Source organism: Balaenoptera acutorostrata, chromosome 2 (genome assembly GCF_949987535.1).
Source record: "Balaenoptera acutorostrata chromosome 2, mBalAcu1.1, whole genome shotgun sequence".
In the NCBI taxonomy this organism is placed as follows: Eukaryota; Metazoa; Chordata; class Mammalia; order Artiodactyla; family Balaenopteridae; genus Balaenoptera; species Balaenoptera acutorostrata.
Window position 1 is genome coordinate 3,148,964 of NC_080065.1, and position 14,044 is coordinate 3,163,007.

Below are 14,044 nucleotides of genomic sequence, written 5' to 3' on the forward strand. Positions count from 1 at the left end.
AGGGTGTTGATTGATAGGGAAGAAGCAGAGAAATTTGCCTGTCAGGAGATAAAAGCAGCACACAGAGCCAAGCTGCTTTAAGTTGGATCTGAAAACACTTGCTCCCTTTCAAAGGCATGTCTTGAAAAGCTATTCTGAACTAATGTCTTTTGTCTTTTCTTCTAATTTTCTTTTTCCTTCCATTTTAACAAGTCATCACCCTTCCCACTTCCAAATTGCTTATCTTCTGAAAAAGCCATATGAATAATATTACTCTTTAATATGGATGCATATTTATAAGTATTTAAAAAGCATAAAATGAAATTTATAAATAAATAAAGTAGCTATAAAATTAAAAAAAAAAATGAAATTTAGGGACAGCCTTACTGTTTTCATATTTATATTGCTTTTTACTTTTTAATTAAGAAATTAAAATTTGATCATCTATATGACATAGGAGAAAATGAACTTATCTTGACAACTGTGAATATAAAAATATTTTAGTTAATGTAAATTCAATGCAGTTTTTATTCATTTACCAAGTATCATCAAAGTATGTGGCTTAGAGATCATTATTAATCATATTAATTTTAAGATAAGTTTCTATGTTAACATAAGAGTTCGATGACCACCATTTTCCCATCCCTCTGTAGAAACCAGAAATGCTTAAAATCACTCACTGACTTATTTGTAACTTTGTTTCATCACGGTTTGTGTCCAAAAAATGCTTGGAGAAGTTTAAAGAAAAGTAATCAGAAAGGTATAAAACAGAATGTTTCTGCAAGGGGGGAAAGCAGGGGCAAGGGATTAGAACTTAAAAAATGAAATCAAATGGAAATCAGAAAAGGAGAAGGGAATAAACAAGATAAAAACATGGAAATAAAAAGTACAACATATATAATAACAGGTTGAAAAAGGCAGGCCAGCAAAATTCTAACCAAGGATAATGGATGTAGCGATGTTCACAACAAACTAAATATAGTAAAAGGCAAATGCATTGATAGGGCTAAAGAGGACCATTGGATAATAGTACTGCTAACAACCAGGAAGCTATAACAATCTGTAAACTCCTAACAACATAGCCTGAAAATGCTTGAAGCAGAAACTGAGGGAATTACAAGTGGGAGATTTCACCTCCCTCCAAAGCAAACAGGAAAAGCAGGCCACTTACATATTACTTAAGATAAACATCTGAACACGATATCTCTCTCTGCTAATGGGCATGCCTGGAGTGCTGAGCCCAACAATTTTAGAATAGGTATAGTTCCCAAGCACAAATGGAACCTTCTCCAAACTTAACCAATATTTGATAAAATTCTAGCCAAGTTTTACCATTAGAAGATATACATTTATCTCAAGAATGTATACAATTAGAGAATATTAAAGAACATACATTCTTAAGCATTCATATACATTTACCAAATTTGACCAGAATTGACCATTAGCAATAACATGTTAACAAATACCAAAGAATTGATATCTTAAGACCACAAAGCAATAAAACTAGAAATCAAGTTTTCAAAAGACACCCTTCTATTTGGAAATTTGTAAATGTACTCCTAACAGAGAACCACAAAGGAAACTGGCAAAACAGTTAGAGCTGATGAACAGGTGAGCCCTATTTCCATTTAGGATGTTGAAGTGTATGAAAGACTTTACTCTTGTCAAAAAAACAAGAAATTCTGATACAAACCAAACAAGTACACCTTCCTCTAAAGCCGTCCAAGAGCTGTGGATACACAAAGAGCTAAAAGAGCTTAACCGTGGAGTGACAATGCCTTCCTAAGTGAGCAAAGAGCAGAAGACACTTCCATCCCTGGGGCCAGTCACCGAGGTTTCAGGGAGGATGGATGAGGAGCTGCCAGAGGAAGACCATCTCTGCTCAGACTAGCAGGAACCGGACTTCAGAAACCTCAGGGCTGGAATATCAGATTGGAATCTGGAGGAGCGTTGAATGTAATGATAATCCTCTCTACTAATCCTAGAAATTCTCTAACAGAATAAGTGGAGACTGAGGGGTGGGAACAGAAAGCAAAATATATCAAAATCTTAAAATCACACAGTTTCAAAGTGTTGTGATTTCCAACTCTCATGGTCTCATGGTCTCACAGTCTTAAAATTTTTGTCTCATAGTTTTAACATGTCCCAGTTCAGAAGTCCAGCAGCGGTTGGTACCAGGCCTCCCTGGATGGAGAGTTGTGAACCCAACCACTGGAGCACTTGAAACAGTTGGTAAACCGAAATTTATGAAAGTTGAACCAAGCCTCAACCAATGTAAATTTTATAAGCTATTCTTGGTGGCCAAGAGAGTCGGGGGCTGAGCTGAAAAGTGAAGAGATATCTCACTGGACTCCTGGGGAGTTTAAAGCCACAACCCACCCCAAGCTTGCTCTGTTTCTAAGTGCTTTAAACTGATAAACGCTTCATCCTAGCTGTCTAACAGGGTAAAGAGCATTTCCTCTTTTTAAAAAATTATCTGCTTTAGGCAAAAGCTCAGGCATAAAATTTAAAAATTACAAAACGTGCAAAGGCACCAGATTATCAACCCATAAAAAGGAGAAAAAATTGTCAATAGAAAGAGACTCACAGACTACCCAGGTTTGGAATTATAAGGCCGACTTTTTAAAAACTATGATAAACATATTAAATAATCTACAAGTAAATATGGATGAAGTGGATGAAGAATTTCAGGAACGATTTGGAAACTGTAAAATGAGAACAAAGTGGAAATCTTAGAACTAAAAATACTGTATACGTGATTTGAAGACATGCCAGAAGAAATGAAGCAGACGGAAGCACAGAGAGGAGAGAGAGGAGGGAAAAAGGTGAGCAAGCTTCAGTAACTTATGGGAGTGTCAAGTCAGACATATGTGCAATCAGATTCCCAGAAGGGGAGGAGTGAGAAAATAGGGCCGAAAAAAATATTTAAAGAAATATTGTTGGATAATGTAACAATTTTTTAAAAAACACAGATCTAACACATAGATCCAGGAAGCTCATCAAACCCGGAGCAGGATAAATACTAACAGAACAACACTTAGACACATTATAATTAAATGCTGAAAACCCATCATAAAGGGGAAATCTTAACATACAGGGGCAGCAATAAGAATGATGGTGGCTTTTTATCGGAAGCATTGGACTTCAGAAGACAATGGAAAAATATCTTTAAAAAGTTAAAGGAAGAAAAGTCAACCTAAAATTCTATATACAGCAAAAAATATCTTTCAACAGGAAGATAAAATAATGACATTTCCAGATAAATAAAAGAGTAGACTAGCACAGATGCTATGCAAGAAATGCTAAAGGGAGGTCTAGACTCTGAAGGGATCTGGTACCAGGTAGAAGTTCAGATCGACAGAAGAATGAAGAGCGCAAAGAAAGGCTAAATTTGTAAGTGTGAATTTCTTTTAAAAATTAGTGACCACTTAAAGCAATATATTGTGGAATTTATAACAAATGTAGCAATAAGACATATGACAACAAAAGCACAAACTGTGGAAGGGAGTAAATCGAATTATAGCATCTAGCATTATAGCTTTATAACGCTAAAATTATACATTTGAAATTATAGCTTTAGCGTTTCTTGCATAGCATCTGTGCTAGTCTACTCTTTTATTTATCTGGAAATGTCATTATTTTACCTTACTGCTGTAAGGTTGTTACATTGTTTTAAAATAATATATTGCTTTAAGATAGACTGTGATAAGTTAAAGATGCATATTGTAATATTGAGAGCAACCACTAAAAATAAGACAGATAGGTATAACTAAAAATTCAATAGAGGAAATAAATGGAATCTAAAAAATAGAAGAGGAGATAAAAGGAAGAACAAAGGAACAAAGATAGGGCAAATAGAAATTTTATGCCAAGATGATAGATTTAATCCAGCCATGTCAATAATTATATTAAATGTCATTAAGTGAATTTAACATTCCAAGTAAAATACAGAGATTGTCAGACTGGAAAAAAGGCAGGACCAACTAAATGCTGGTTATAAGAATTGCCCTTTAATGCAAAGACAATCCAAAGACTGAAAGTAAAAGAATCAAAACAGATATACCATGTGGTCTGAGAAACGCAAAGCAAATGACAAGACACAAGTTTTTGCTTACTAATGAGCAGAAAAATAGACAGGTTAGTATTCAGAGCAGAGAGAGTTCAGTACGATAGACAAGGTGATGCTCTTCTCATTGTGGTGAAAATTGTAATGACCTCTCTGGAAAGCAGTTGTTTTAATATGTATGCAGAATCTTTAAATTGTCATGCACAGTTTGACTCAGAAAGTTTAGCCACAGCAAGTGATCTAAAATGCAAGTCCAGATTCATTCCCAATAATATGTGTTGCAGTGTTACTTATAATAGTAAAAACCAGGTATACATATTAGGAGGAAGGTTAAATCAATAATGTATAAATATACACAGATTAAAATGTTTTAAAGAAATGTTTTTAAATGAGGTAATGATTGTGATATAATATTAAGCCAAAAAGAGGTTGTAAGTTTGTTTTATATCTGTGTTTTTTAACGTACATTTTAAAAACAAGCACAAGGGACTTCCCTGGTGGCACAGTGGTTAAGAATCCGCCTGCCAATGCAGGGGACACGGGTTCGATCCCTGGTCTGGGAAGATCCTACATGCCGCGGAGCAACTAAGCCTGTGCACCACAACTACTGAGCCTGCGCTCTAGAGCCTGTAAGCCACAACTACTGAGCCCACGTGCCACAACTACTGAAGCCCACGTGCCTAGAGCCCATGCTCCGCAACAAGAGAAGCCACCACAACGAGAAGTCTGCTCGCCGCAACTAGAGAAGGCCCACACGCAGCAAGGAAGATCCAACGCAGCCAAAAATAAATAAATAAATAAATAAATTTATAAAAACTAACTAAATAAATAAAAACAAGCACAAGAGGCCATGCAGTGACCTTAGCATGCTGTGCTGTTGAAGGCCTGTAAGTGTGAATACAGGGCAGTTCTGCTTGTTCTTCTTTCTTCACTTTGGAAACATCCCCTAATTAGCAAAATAGAATGGAAACCTTAAAAAGTTGGAGATAAGAGGTGATGTTCTAGTCTATGGCAGCTTTAACTGACTGCTCAGGACCCGGGTGTGTAATTCTCAGCCCTGGCTGAAACATACAGACACTGACGAGGCAGCAAGTTGCGTGTGGCAGCCAGACGCCATGCACAGAGCTCAGGCCAGGGACACGCTGAAGAACACCTAGTCACGATCTGGGAAGCTGGTCAGTCTTCCTGAAATATGAACAAATATGTTCAGGTGCTTCTGGTGCCTGGTAATATGTTGTTGAGCGGACCACCTGGGGACCATCCTCTGCCACAGGGTCGGGGAGACAGGACCCCAACAGGCAGATTGTTGGGACAGTGTTCCATGGACACACGCAGAGGGAAGCTTGTCCCCCTGTGCCCAGTCAGGCCCAGGAAGGTCGCCTGTCCCCTTGCCCAGGACAGCCTGGACAGTGGATGGTCTGCACGGGGCAACAGTATGTGAAGTTGTCAAGGACCCAGGGAAGCTCAGCTGTAGTTTTCACATTTAATCCACAGCCAAGTCCCTGTTCTGGCTTTTCCAAGGGACCAGAAAAGTTTTGTTTTGTTTTGTTTTTAGTCACCCAAGCAGGAAAGGAATGCTGAGATTTTTGGAATATTGTTAATAACTGATATGATGCGTCTATGATGATTGAAAACCTGCTATGATCTTGTGACATGCAGGTTCCTGAACCGCTTTGTGAAAGCTCATTATAAAGAAAGACTCTGTACTTGCTTTTAGCAGCTGAACTGTAGCTCTTAAACAGTGAAGCCCACCCACCTCCTTTTGAATAAAAAAGCTTTGGTTCTAACACCTCTTCCTTGAAACACATCAAACAACCTTTTTTTGTTTTGTTTTGGGGGTTTTTTTGGTTTGTTTTTTTTTTTGGCTGCACCGCCCGGCTTGTGAGATCTTAGTTCCCTGATCAGGGACTGAACCTGGGCCCTTGGCAGTGAGAGCATGGAGCCCTAACCACTGGACCGCCAGGGAATTCCCTCAAACAACCATTTAGAGAAGGTGTTGAAATGAGAGAAAGAAAGCTCCTTTTCAACCTGGAGTTTTCTCAGAACTGGAACTACTCAGAACATGACTATATTTATAGCATCTGTTGAATTTGGATTCCAGAGGAGTAGAAAGATTTACAATCAAAACTGTAGAGAGTTTGCCTTTCAGAACTGTGGTGGGTACGTGTCCGCTAACGGTGAGTGCAAAAAAATTACTGTCTGTTAAATGTTTTTTTTAAATCTCGCAGTAACTAAGGCAAAAATAGGACCACAATTCATAGAAAGAGCAAAAGTACATGAGAATTTACAGAAGACAAGCATCAGAAAACTGTTGGCTTCACAATCACGTGATGTGAATTAAAACAACAATATTCCACAGCATACGTGTTAATTTAGGAAAGTTTCTTTTTTTTTTTTTTTAATTAATTAATTTATTTATTTATTTATTTTTGGCTGTGTTGGGTCTTCGTTTCTGTGCGAGGGCTTTCTCTAGTTGTGGCAAGCGGGGGCCACTCTTCATTGCGGTGCGCGGGCCTCTCACTATCGCGGCCTCTCGTTGCGGAGCACAGGCTCCAGACGCGCAGGCTCAGTAATTGTGGCTCACGGGCCCAGTTGCTCCGCGGCATGTGGGATCTTCCCAGACCAGGGCTCGAACCCGTGTCCCCTGCATTGGCAGGCAGATTCTCAACCACTGCGCCACCAGGGAAGCCCAGGAAACAGTTTCTTTATGTAAAGCCTTACGCTGCTAATCAGCGGGCACAGTGATACCTTACTGTGATACCCTACTGCTGACAGTATGTCTCTTGATGACAAATTGGTCATATTGTCAAGAATCATAAAAGACATTCATAGCCTTTGATCCTGTAATCCTAATCCCGGAAAATGATAATTTAAAAGAAGAAGAATATCATGAAAATGATATCATGAACACGTTCCTTGCATTTTTGATTTACAATAGAAATCCACAGAAGCACTGTCGATTCTGACAATAGAGGATCCTTAAGTAGCCATCAAGATGGCAACTGAGTAACAGAAGTGCTTGCTTAGGGTGACTGCTGACAAGAATACCAAATTCTGTCTACATTACTATTGCAGTTTAAATAACTAATAATAAACAGTGGATAAGGGCACAGAAAGTTAAAAGTCTCTAGAGGTATATTAGGATGAGATTCTTTCTTCTTTTTCATTTTCTGTATTATTTAATTAGGGGTTGTGCAGTAAGTCAGTGCTGGAGTAGGGAAAGCTGCAAAAAACAATGCTAGAACTAAACCCAAACAGTAGAATGCGATCCCGTTTCAGAACCTGTATCTGCAGCTCTGGCATGTGGGCGTCCCACTGCTGTTCCCTAACAGCCTGACACCCTCCCGCCCCACGGAGACACTGGCTCATCCATCCTGAAGTCGAAACCTTTTTTCTAGAGCAAGTTCTTCTCAAAGAGGTGGTTAAGGACTCACCCCATAATCGACAGCTTGGTTGCAAACTCCAGTGACCCCTTCAAATAAGCAGAAAGGACGGCTGCTGTGGGTGGGAGCTTGCGTGACGTGGGTGCCCTAGATCAGTGCCCTCTCACCGTGGTCCCCACCCTGCAGTTCCAGAGGCCGTGCTCTGCCTGCGGGCTGCCCGTGGGTGCCGTGAGCTTAGACCAAGGGCTGCAGGGGCGAGAGGGTGAAAGCCCAGCCCCTGCCCAGGTGGGGCCGACCCCTGGGAGTGGCCCAGCCCACAGCCCCTGGGGTTGAGCCTGTGCCTGGGGTAGCTCCCCGCCCCCAGCTGTCCGCCTCCCCCAGCCACCCAGGAAGAGCTGTACGGACGCGTTTCTAACTGCCCTGTCTTCAGTCCTGATCCCTTGGGTGTTCTGAGGTGCTGGGGGCCCCAGTCGCCCACCCTCCTGCTGGACAGAGACCAGGGGCTCTGCCAGGTTCCACGTCAGCCGCTAAGCTCCCTCCCTCGCTCTCGTCCCAGGCCAGGTACGCGGGCCTCCTCTTCCTGCACGAAGGCTGGCCGCTGTGCATCCGCGAGAAGGTGGTGGTGCAGCTGGCGCCGCTGCGCGGAGTCAGCCTCAGGCCTGGGGACTTCTACCTGCAGATCAGCGTGGCGGCGGGGAGGCAGCCCGCCAGACTGGTCTTGAAACGCCTCTCCCGGCTTGGGCAAGGCTCGGAGGAAGTCGCTGTCCCCGAGGCCATGTACGGCTGTGTCTTCACGGGACAGTTCCTGGAACTGGTGAACGGGGAGCAGAGCAGTGTCCCCTTGCAAAACTGCTTGCTGACCTCGGGCTCGGCGGTCTACCGCACCCCCTGGAACAACGTCACAGACCCTGTCTTTGTCGCCACCACCGGAACCAACCTGCGCAGCTGCCCCAGCCGTCCTGGGCCTCAGCAGCCGCCACCCGGCAGCGCCTCGGAGGCTGCAGCCCCGGCACCAACCGCGGCCAGCCCCGCTCCCCAGGGAGGCACGCCTTCCAAGCACACCCCAGCCCTGCCCCACTGCGCCGGGCATCCCAGCAGGGACCAGCCCCGCCGTCTTCCTTCCCCAGGAAGGGCTGAGTGCGAAAGCCCCAGGACCCTGTCCGGGAGTCCCAGTAGAGGCCTCACGGGGGTTGGCCCCTCAGAGCAGGACCCCTGGGAGTGTCCTGAGAGCCCTGAAGGACCAGGAGGGAGGCTGGACCCCACGGACAGCAAGGACGGCTCCAAGGCCCTCGCCTGCCACGCAGAGGGGGGCAGCCCGAGCTCCAGGAGGCGGCCGCCCAGGGCCCCAGCCAGTGTGGAGGCCAGACGCTGGTTCAGGAAGTCCTACATGGAGGCCCTGCGGAACCCTATGCCCCTGGGCTCCAGCTCTGAGGACTCCATCGGGGACGAGGCCTGTGGCTCCCAGACCCACGGCCACAGGGCCCGGGGGGCCAGGGCAGCGGCCAGTCTTACCCAGGAAGAGATCCCTGGCCCTGGGGGAGACCCCCAGGAGATCCCGAGTCAAGAGAGTGGTCCAGGAGCTGCAGGGAGGACCCTTCCCAGGAGGTCTCGATCCTGGGATAGGTCCCTCAGAAGCTCCCGAGGTGACACCCGGCGGGCCTCCCAGCACTTAGCCAGCACCAGGCCCGGGGGTCTCCTGGGAGGACAAGCGGTGGGGACCAGAACCACAGGCTCCAGCTGTCCAGACATGGTGGAGAGTCCCAGCTGCACAGGAGAGGAAGGTAAATGTCCACCCCCGCTGCCCCCACCCTCCCCTCCCCTAACACTGCCCTCCCCACACTCCCCTCCCCCCCACACTCCTCCCAACACTCCCCTCCCCCCATACTCCCCTCTCCCCACCCTCTCCTCCCCCCACCCTCCCCTCCCCACACTCCCCTCCCCCAACACTCCCCTCCCCCACACACTCCTCACCCCCACCCTCCCCTCCCCTAACACTCCCCTCCCAACACTCCCCTCCCCCACACACTCCTCCCACCACCACTCCCCTCCCCCCATACTCCCCTCTCCCCACCCTCTCCTCCCCCCATGCTCCCCTCCCCAACACTCCCCTCCCCACACTCCCCTCCCCACACTCCCCTCCCCCCACACTCCCCTCCCCCCACACTCTCCTCCCCCCACACTCCCCTCCCACACACACTCCTCCCCTCAACACTCCCCTCCCCCATACTCCCCTCTCCTCCCCCCATCCTCCCCTCCCCTAACACTCCCCTCCCCACACTCCCCTCCCCCAACACTCCCCTCCCCTCCCCCATACTCCCCTCTCCCCACCCTCTCCTCCCCCACCCTCCCCTCCCCTAACACTCCCCTCCCCCACACTCCTCTCCCCACACTCCCCTCCCCCAACACTCCCTCCCCCACACTCCCCTCCCCCCACACGCCCCTCCCCCACACTCCCTTCCCCCAACACTCCCCTCCCCACACTCCCCTCCACACTCCCCTCCCCCACACTCCCCTCCCCCCCACACTCCCCTCCTCCTCCTCCTCCCCTCTCCCACCTGTGACAATTGGTCTGGTCACTTGATTCAGTAGAAGCCTGTCTCCATGTCCATATCAACTGTTGAAAATGTTTACATGTATTCATTTCCGGGGCTGCCACAGCAAAGTACCACAGACTTCGTGGCTCCGAACAACAGAAAATTATCCACACATTTCTGGTCCTAAAGTCCAAGATCAAGGTGTCCCAGGGTCCCACTCCCTCCAGAGGCTCCAGGGGAGGGTCCTTCCTGCCTCTTCTGGCTACTGGAGCCCCAGGTGTCCCTTGGCCAAATTCACTGCCCTTCACCCTGTGTCTCACTGTGTCTCCAGCCTCCCTCTCCTTTCTCTGGTAAAGACACCTATCATTCAATTTAGGGCCCACCCTAAACTTCACTAGTTCACTTCTGCGAAGAGCCTTTTCCAAATAAGGTCACATTTGTGTGAGAGTGAAGCCCCCCTCTCTGAGGTGATGTGTGAGAGTGAAGCCCCCCCTCTCTGAGGTGATGTGTGAGGGTGAAGCCCCCCCTCTCTGAGGCGATGTGTGAGGGCGAAGCCCCCCTCTCTGAGGTGATGTGTGAGGGTGAAACCCCCCCTCTCTGAGGTGATGTGTGAGGGTGAAACCCCCCTCTCAGAGGTGATGTGTGAGGGCGAAGCCCCCCCTCTCTGAGGTGATGTGTGAGAGCGAAGCCCCCCTCTCTGAGGTGATGTGTGAGGGCGAAGCCCCCCTCTCTGAGGTGATGTGTGAGGGCGAAGCCCCCCTCTCTGAGGTGATGTGTGAGGGTGAAGCCCCCCCCCTCTGAGGTGATGTGTGAGGGCGAAGCCCCCCTCTCTGAGGTGATGTGTGAGGGCGAAGCCCCCCTCTCTGAGGTGATGTGTGAGGGTGAAGCCCCCCTCTCTGAGGTGATGTGTGAGGGTGAAACCCCCCCTCTCTGAGGTGAATCTGGAGGGAAGGCCCCGTTCTCTTTTGTGACAAGTGACTTGAGGACCCATCTCTGAGGAGATGTGTGAGGGCGAAGCCTTTCTCATTGAAGGGGTGTGTTTGGACGAGGACCCCCTCCCAGAGTTGATGCTGGAGGATGAGGCCCCCCTCGCAGAGGTGATACGTGCGTGGAGATCCCCTTTCTCAAGAGGTGTGTGAGGCGAGGAAGCTCTCTCTGAGGCACGTATCTCGCCAGGCCCCCACACTGAGGGGATGTGTGAGGGTGAAGCCTGCCTCTGTGGAGAGGTGTGTGAGGCAGCGACCACCTCTCTGAGGTGATGCTTGAGGTCGAGGCCCCCACACTGAGGAGATGCGTGAGGGTGAGGCCTCCCTCTGTGGAGAGGTGTGTGAGGCAGTGACCACCTCTCTGAGGTGATGCTTGAGGTCGAGGCCCCCACACTGAGGAGATGCGTGAGGGTGAGGCCTCCCTCTGTGGAGAGGTGTGTGAGGCAGCGACCACCTCTCTGAGGTGATGCTTGAGGTGGAGGCCCCCACACTGAGGAGATGCGTGAGGGTGAGGCCTCCTCTCTGAGTTGATGTGTGAAGCAAGGACGCTTTCTCTGAGGGGACGAGTGAAAGCGAGGCCCCCTTCTGACATGATGGGTGAGGGAGAATCCCTTTTTCTGCGCAGCGTGGAGGGTAAGGACTCCCTCTCTGAGGTGATGTATGAGATCGAGGCCTCATTCTCTGGGGTGATGCAGAAGGTTGAGGTCACAATCCGTGACGTTATTCAGTATAAACTGTTTCTCCCTTGGGTGTTTTCTGGTTGTCAGGATCTGAGAACCTGTTTATTTATGTGATTTATTCATTACTCCTCAGGAAAAGCCTGACCTGCAGATGTGCTCACTGACCTTTCCCACCAGAAATGGGACAAGTTCACAGGTCTCCTGTTTTCTCCTTGCATTTGTAGCTGCCTTCAAACCAGAGAAATGCATTATCTTTGACCAGGTCTCTTTCCTTTGTGCAGCTGGCGTCTGTGCAGAGGGCAGCAGCTTCCGAGGAAGCAGCCCCATCCGCTGTTCAGACCTGCTTGCTGAGCCGCTGTGCCCCGAGGGTGAAGGGTGGACACCTGGCCCAGGAGACCTGCCCAGCCAGGCGCCCAGGCAGGAGCTGGAAATCGACCAGGAGCTACTGCAGTCCGGGGTGGTCACCCTCCCAGGTGAGCACGGCTGTCTTGCTGACAAACTACCGTGGGCCAGCAGCTCATGAACACCAGAGCTTTACTTCTCACAGTCCTGGGGGCTGGATGTCCACGCTCAAGGTGCAGCATGGCGGGTGCTGGTGAGGCCCCTCCTGGTTCATAGTCAGCACCTTTTCACCGTGTCCGCACATGGCAGGTGGGCCAGGGGTCTCTCTTTTATAAGGGCATTAAGCCCATTCATGTGGGCTCCACCCTCAGGACCAAAACCCCTCCCAAAGGTCTCACTTCCAAATTCCATCAAATCAGGCATTAAGATTTCAACATCTGAATTCGGGTGGTTACAAACAGCCAGAGCATGGCGATGGCCCTCACCCTCCCAGGTGAGCTTGGCTGTCATCTGCCCAGGTGAACACCAGGCTCTGCCCTCCCAACAGATCTCACGTCTAAGCCAATAACTCAAATAGTGTTTGCAGGTCCTGGCTCCCTACTCCTCGAGCTTGAAGCCGCGGGTGTCCCTAGGGGCGCCACCCCCTTTCACGATGGCCCCTTGTTAGTTCACAGCCTCCTGGGACCTTCCTGGGTGGAACCTGAAATTGCCCACATACTCACAGAGGGCAGAGAGAGACCGAAGAAAGAGGCCACACTCCACATTGGCAGGTGGCAGGTAACTTATATACCAGGCTTGTATAGGGCGGCCTCAAGATTTCCACCCCGCCCGCCAGAATCTTAAAGTTTACCTGGAGGCCTTAACTGGGCTCAGTCACGTTACTCTCCGGTCGGTCTCAATGCCACACCATTATCTCAAAGGTGCGTCTTTAGGCAGGTTCTGGGAGCGAGGAGGGCAGAGGAGCACAGGGGCCTGGGTCCAGCTCGGGGGTCAACTAGCGGTCACATCCTCTCAGTGACCTCCTCCAACACCTCTGTTTCTGCAGGAACCCGAGACCGTCAGGGAAGAGCGGTGGTGCAGGTCTGTACAAGGGGCCCACTCTGGTCCAGCGAACACACGTCCAGTGCTGAGCTGACCCGTCTGCTGAAGTACCTCCACACCATCCCCAGGTGGGACTGAGCCCGCCTCCCGTGTTCAGACCCTTTGAGGATAAAGCCCACTGAGGCGTGATCTCGGGTGGCTCCTGGGCTCTGCTGTCGGGCGCGTCGCTGCTGCAGGTCCCGTCTCCCGCCGCCCCCTCCTTCCGGGCCCTCCCGCCCGGGCTCTCACGTGCCGTCCCCCACGCACCCCTTCCCTCCCGTGCGCCTGGACGCCTCTCCTCCGAATGCAGGCCTGAATTCTGCATTGCTCTTCATTGCTCAGTACTTGCTTTAAGCATCATTTATCTCATGTTTTCTGCTCCACCTCTTTCTAAAAAAGATTTGAAGTGACCTTGATTAAAGACACGAGCTGATACAAACAGAACGTTTAGTATAACCAGGTGAAGAAATCACACAAATAGGAGGTACCTGGTACCAGAAAGCAGAGAAGACTGACTGCTACTAGGCCTTGTGTCATCGCTGGGCCTCCGGGCAGCCAGCAGCACATGTGCCAGGAAGAAAGTGCACCAGCCCCTCCAGAGCCGCACCTTCCTGGTGTGGAATTCCAGGGGACCTTGCCTCCTGCGCCCTACGCAAGGAAGCAGACATGCTCGGGTGACCCTCTCCAGGGCTCTCCATGGACCAAGGACAGAGATGGGGGCGGACGGAGAACCGGAGTCAAGGACGGTTAAAGCGCATTGTTTGGGGCCCCTCCCTCCCATCAGGTGCAGACAGGCTTTGGGCTCCCTCACGGCCATCAGACCAAGAGCCTCCACGGTGCTGGGTGGACGCAGCCCCAGGGCTCAGTCCTAAGGTCAACGACCCAGGTTTGAATCCCGGCCCCGAATCCCAGCCCTGCCCTTGGCTGGAGTCGGTAGTGTGCCGTGATGAAGGGATGTCTCATGGGTGTGCTAGAGGGGCTAGAAATAATCTCT

General features: G+C 49.3%; 1 protein-coding gene across 1 annotated transcript in view; it reads left to right on the forward strand.

The window, feature by feature from the left end:
• Nucleotides 1-14,044, forward strand: part of PLEKHG4B (pleckstrin homology and RhoGEF domain containing G4B) — a 62,809-nt gene that overhangs the window by 24,458 nt on the left and 24,307 nt on the right. The window contains 3 exon segments of the mRNA XM_057539720.1: nucleotides 7,985-9,209; nucleotides 11,910-12,101; nucleotides 13,016-13,139. Of these exon segments, the coding sequence (XP_057395703.1) occupies nucleotides 7,985-9,209; nucleotides 11,910-12,101; nucleotides 13,016-13,139 (1,541 nt within the window).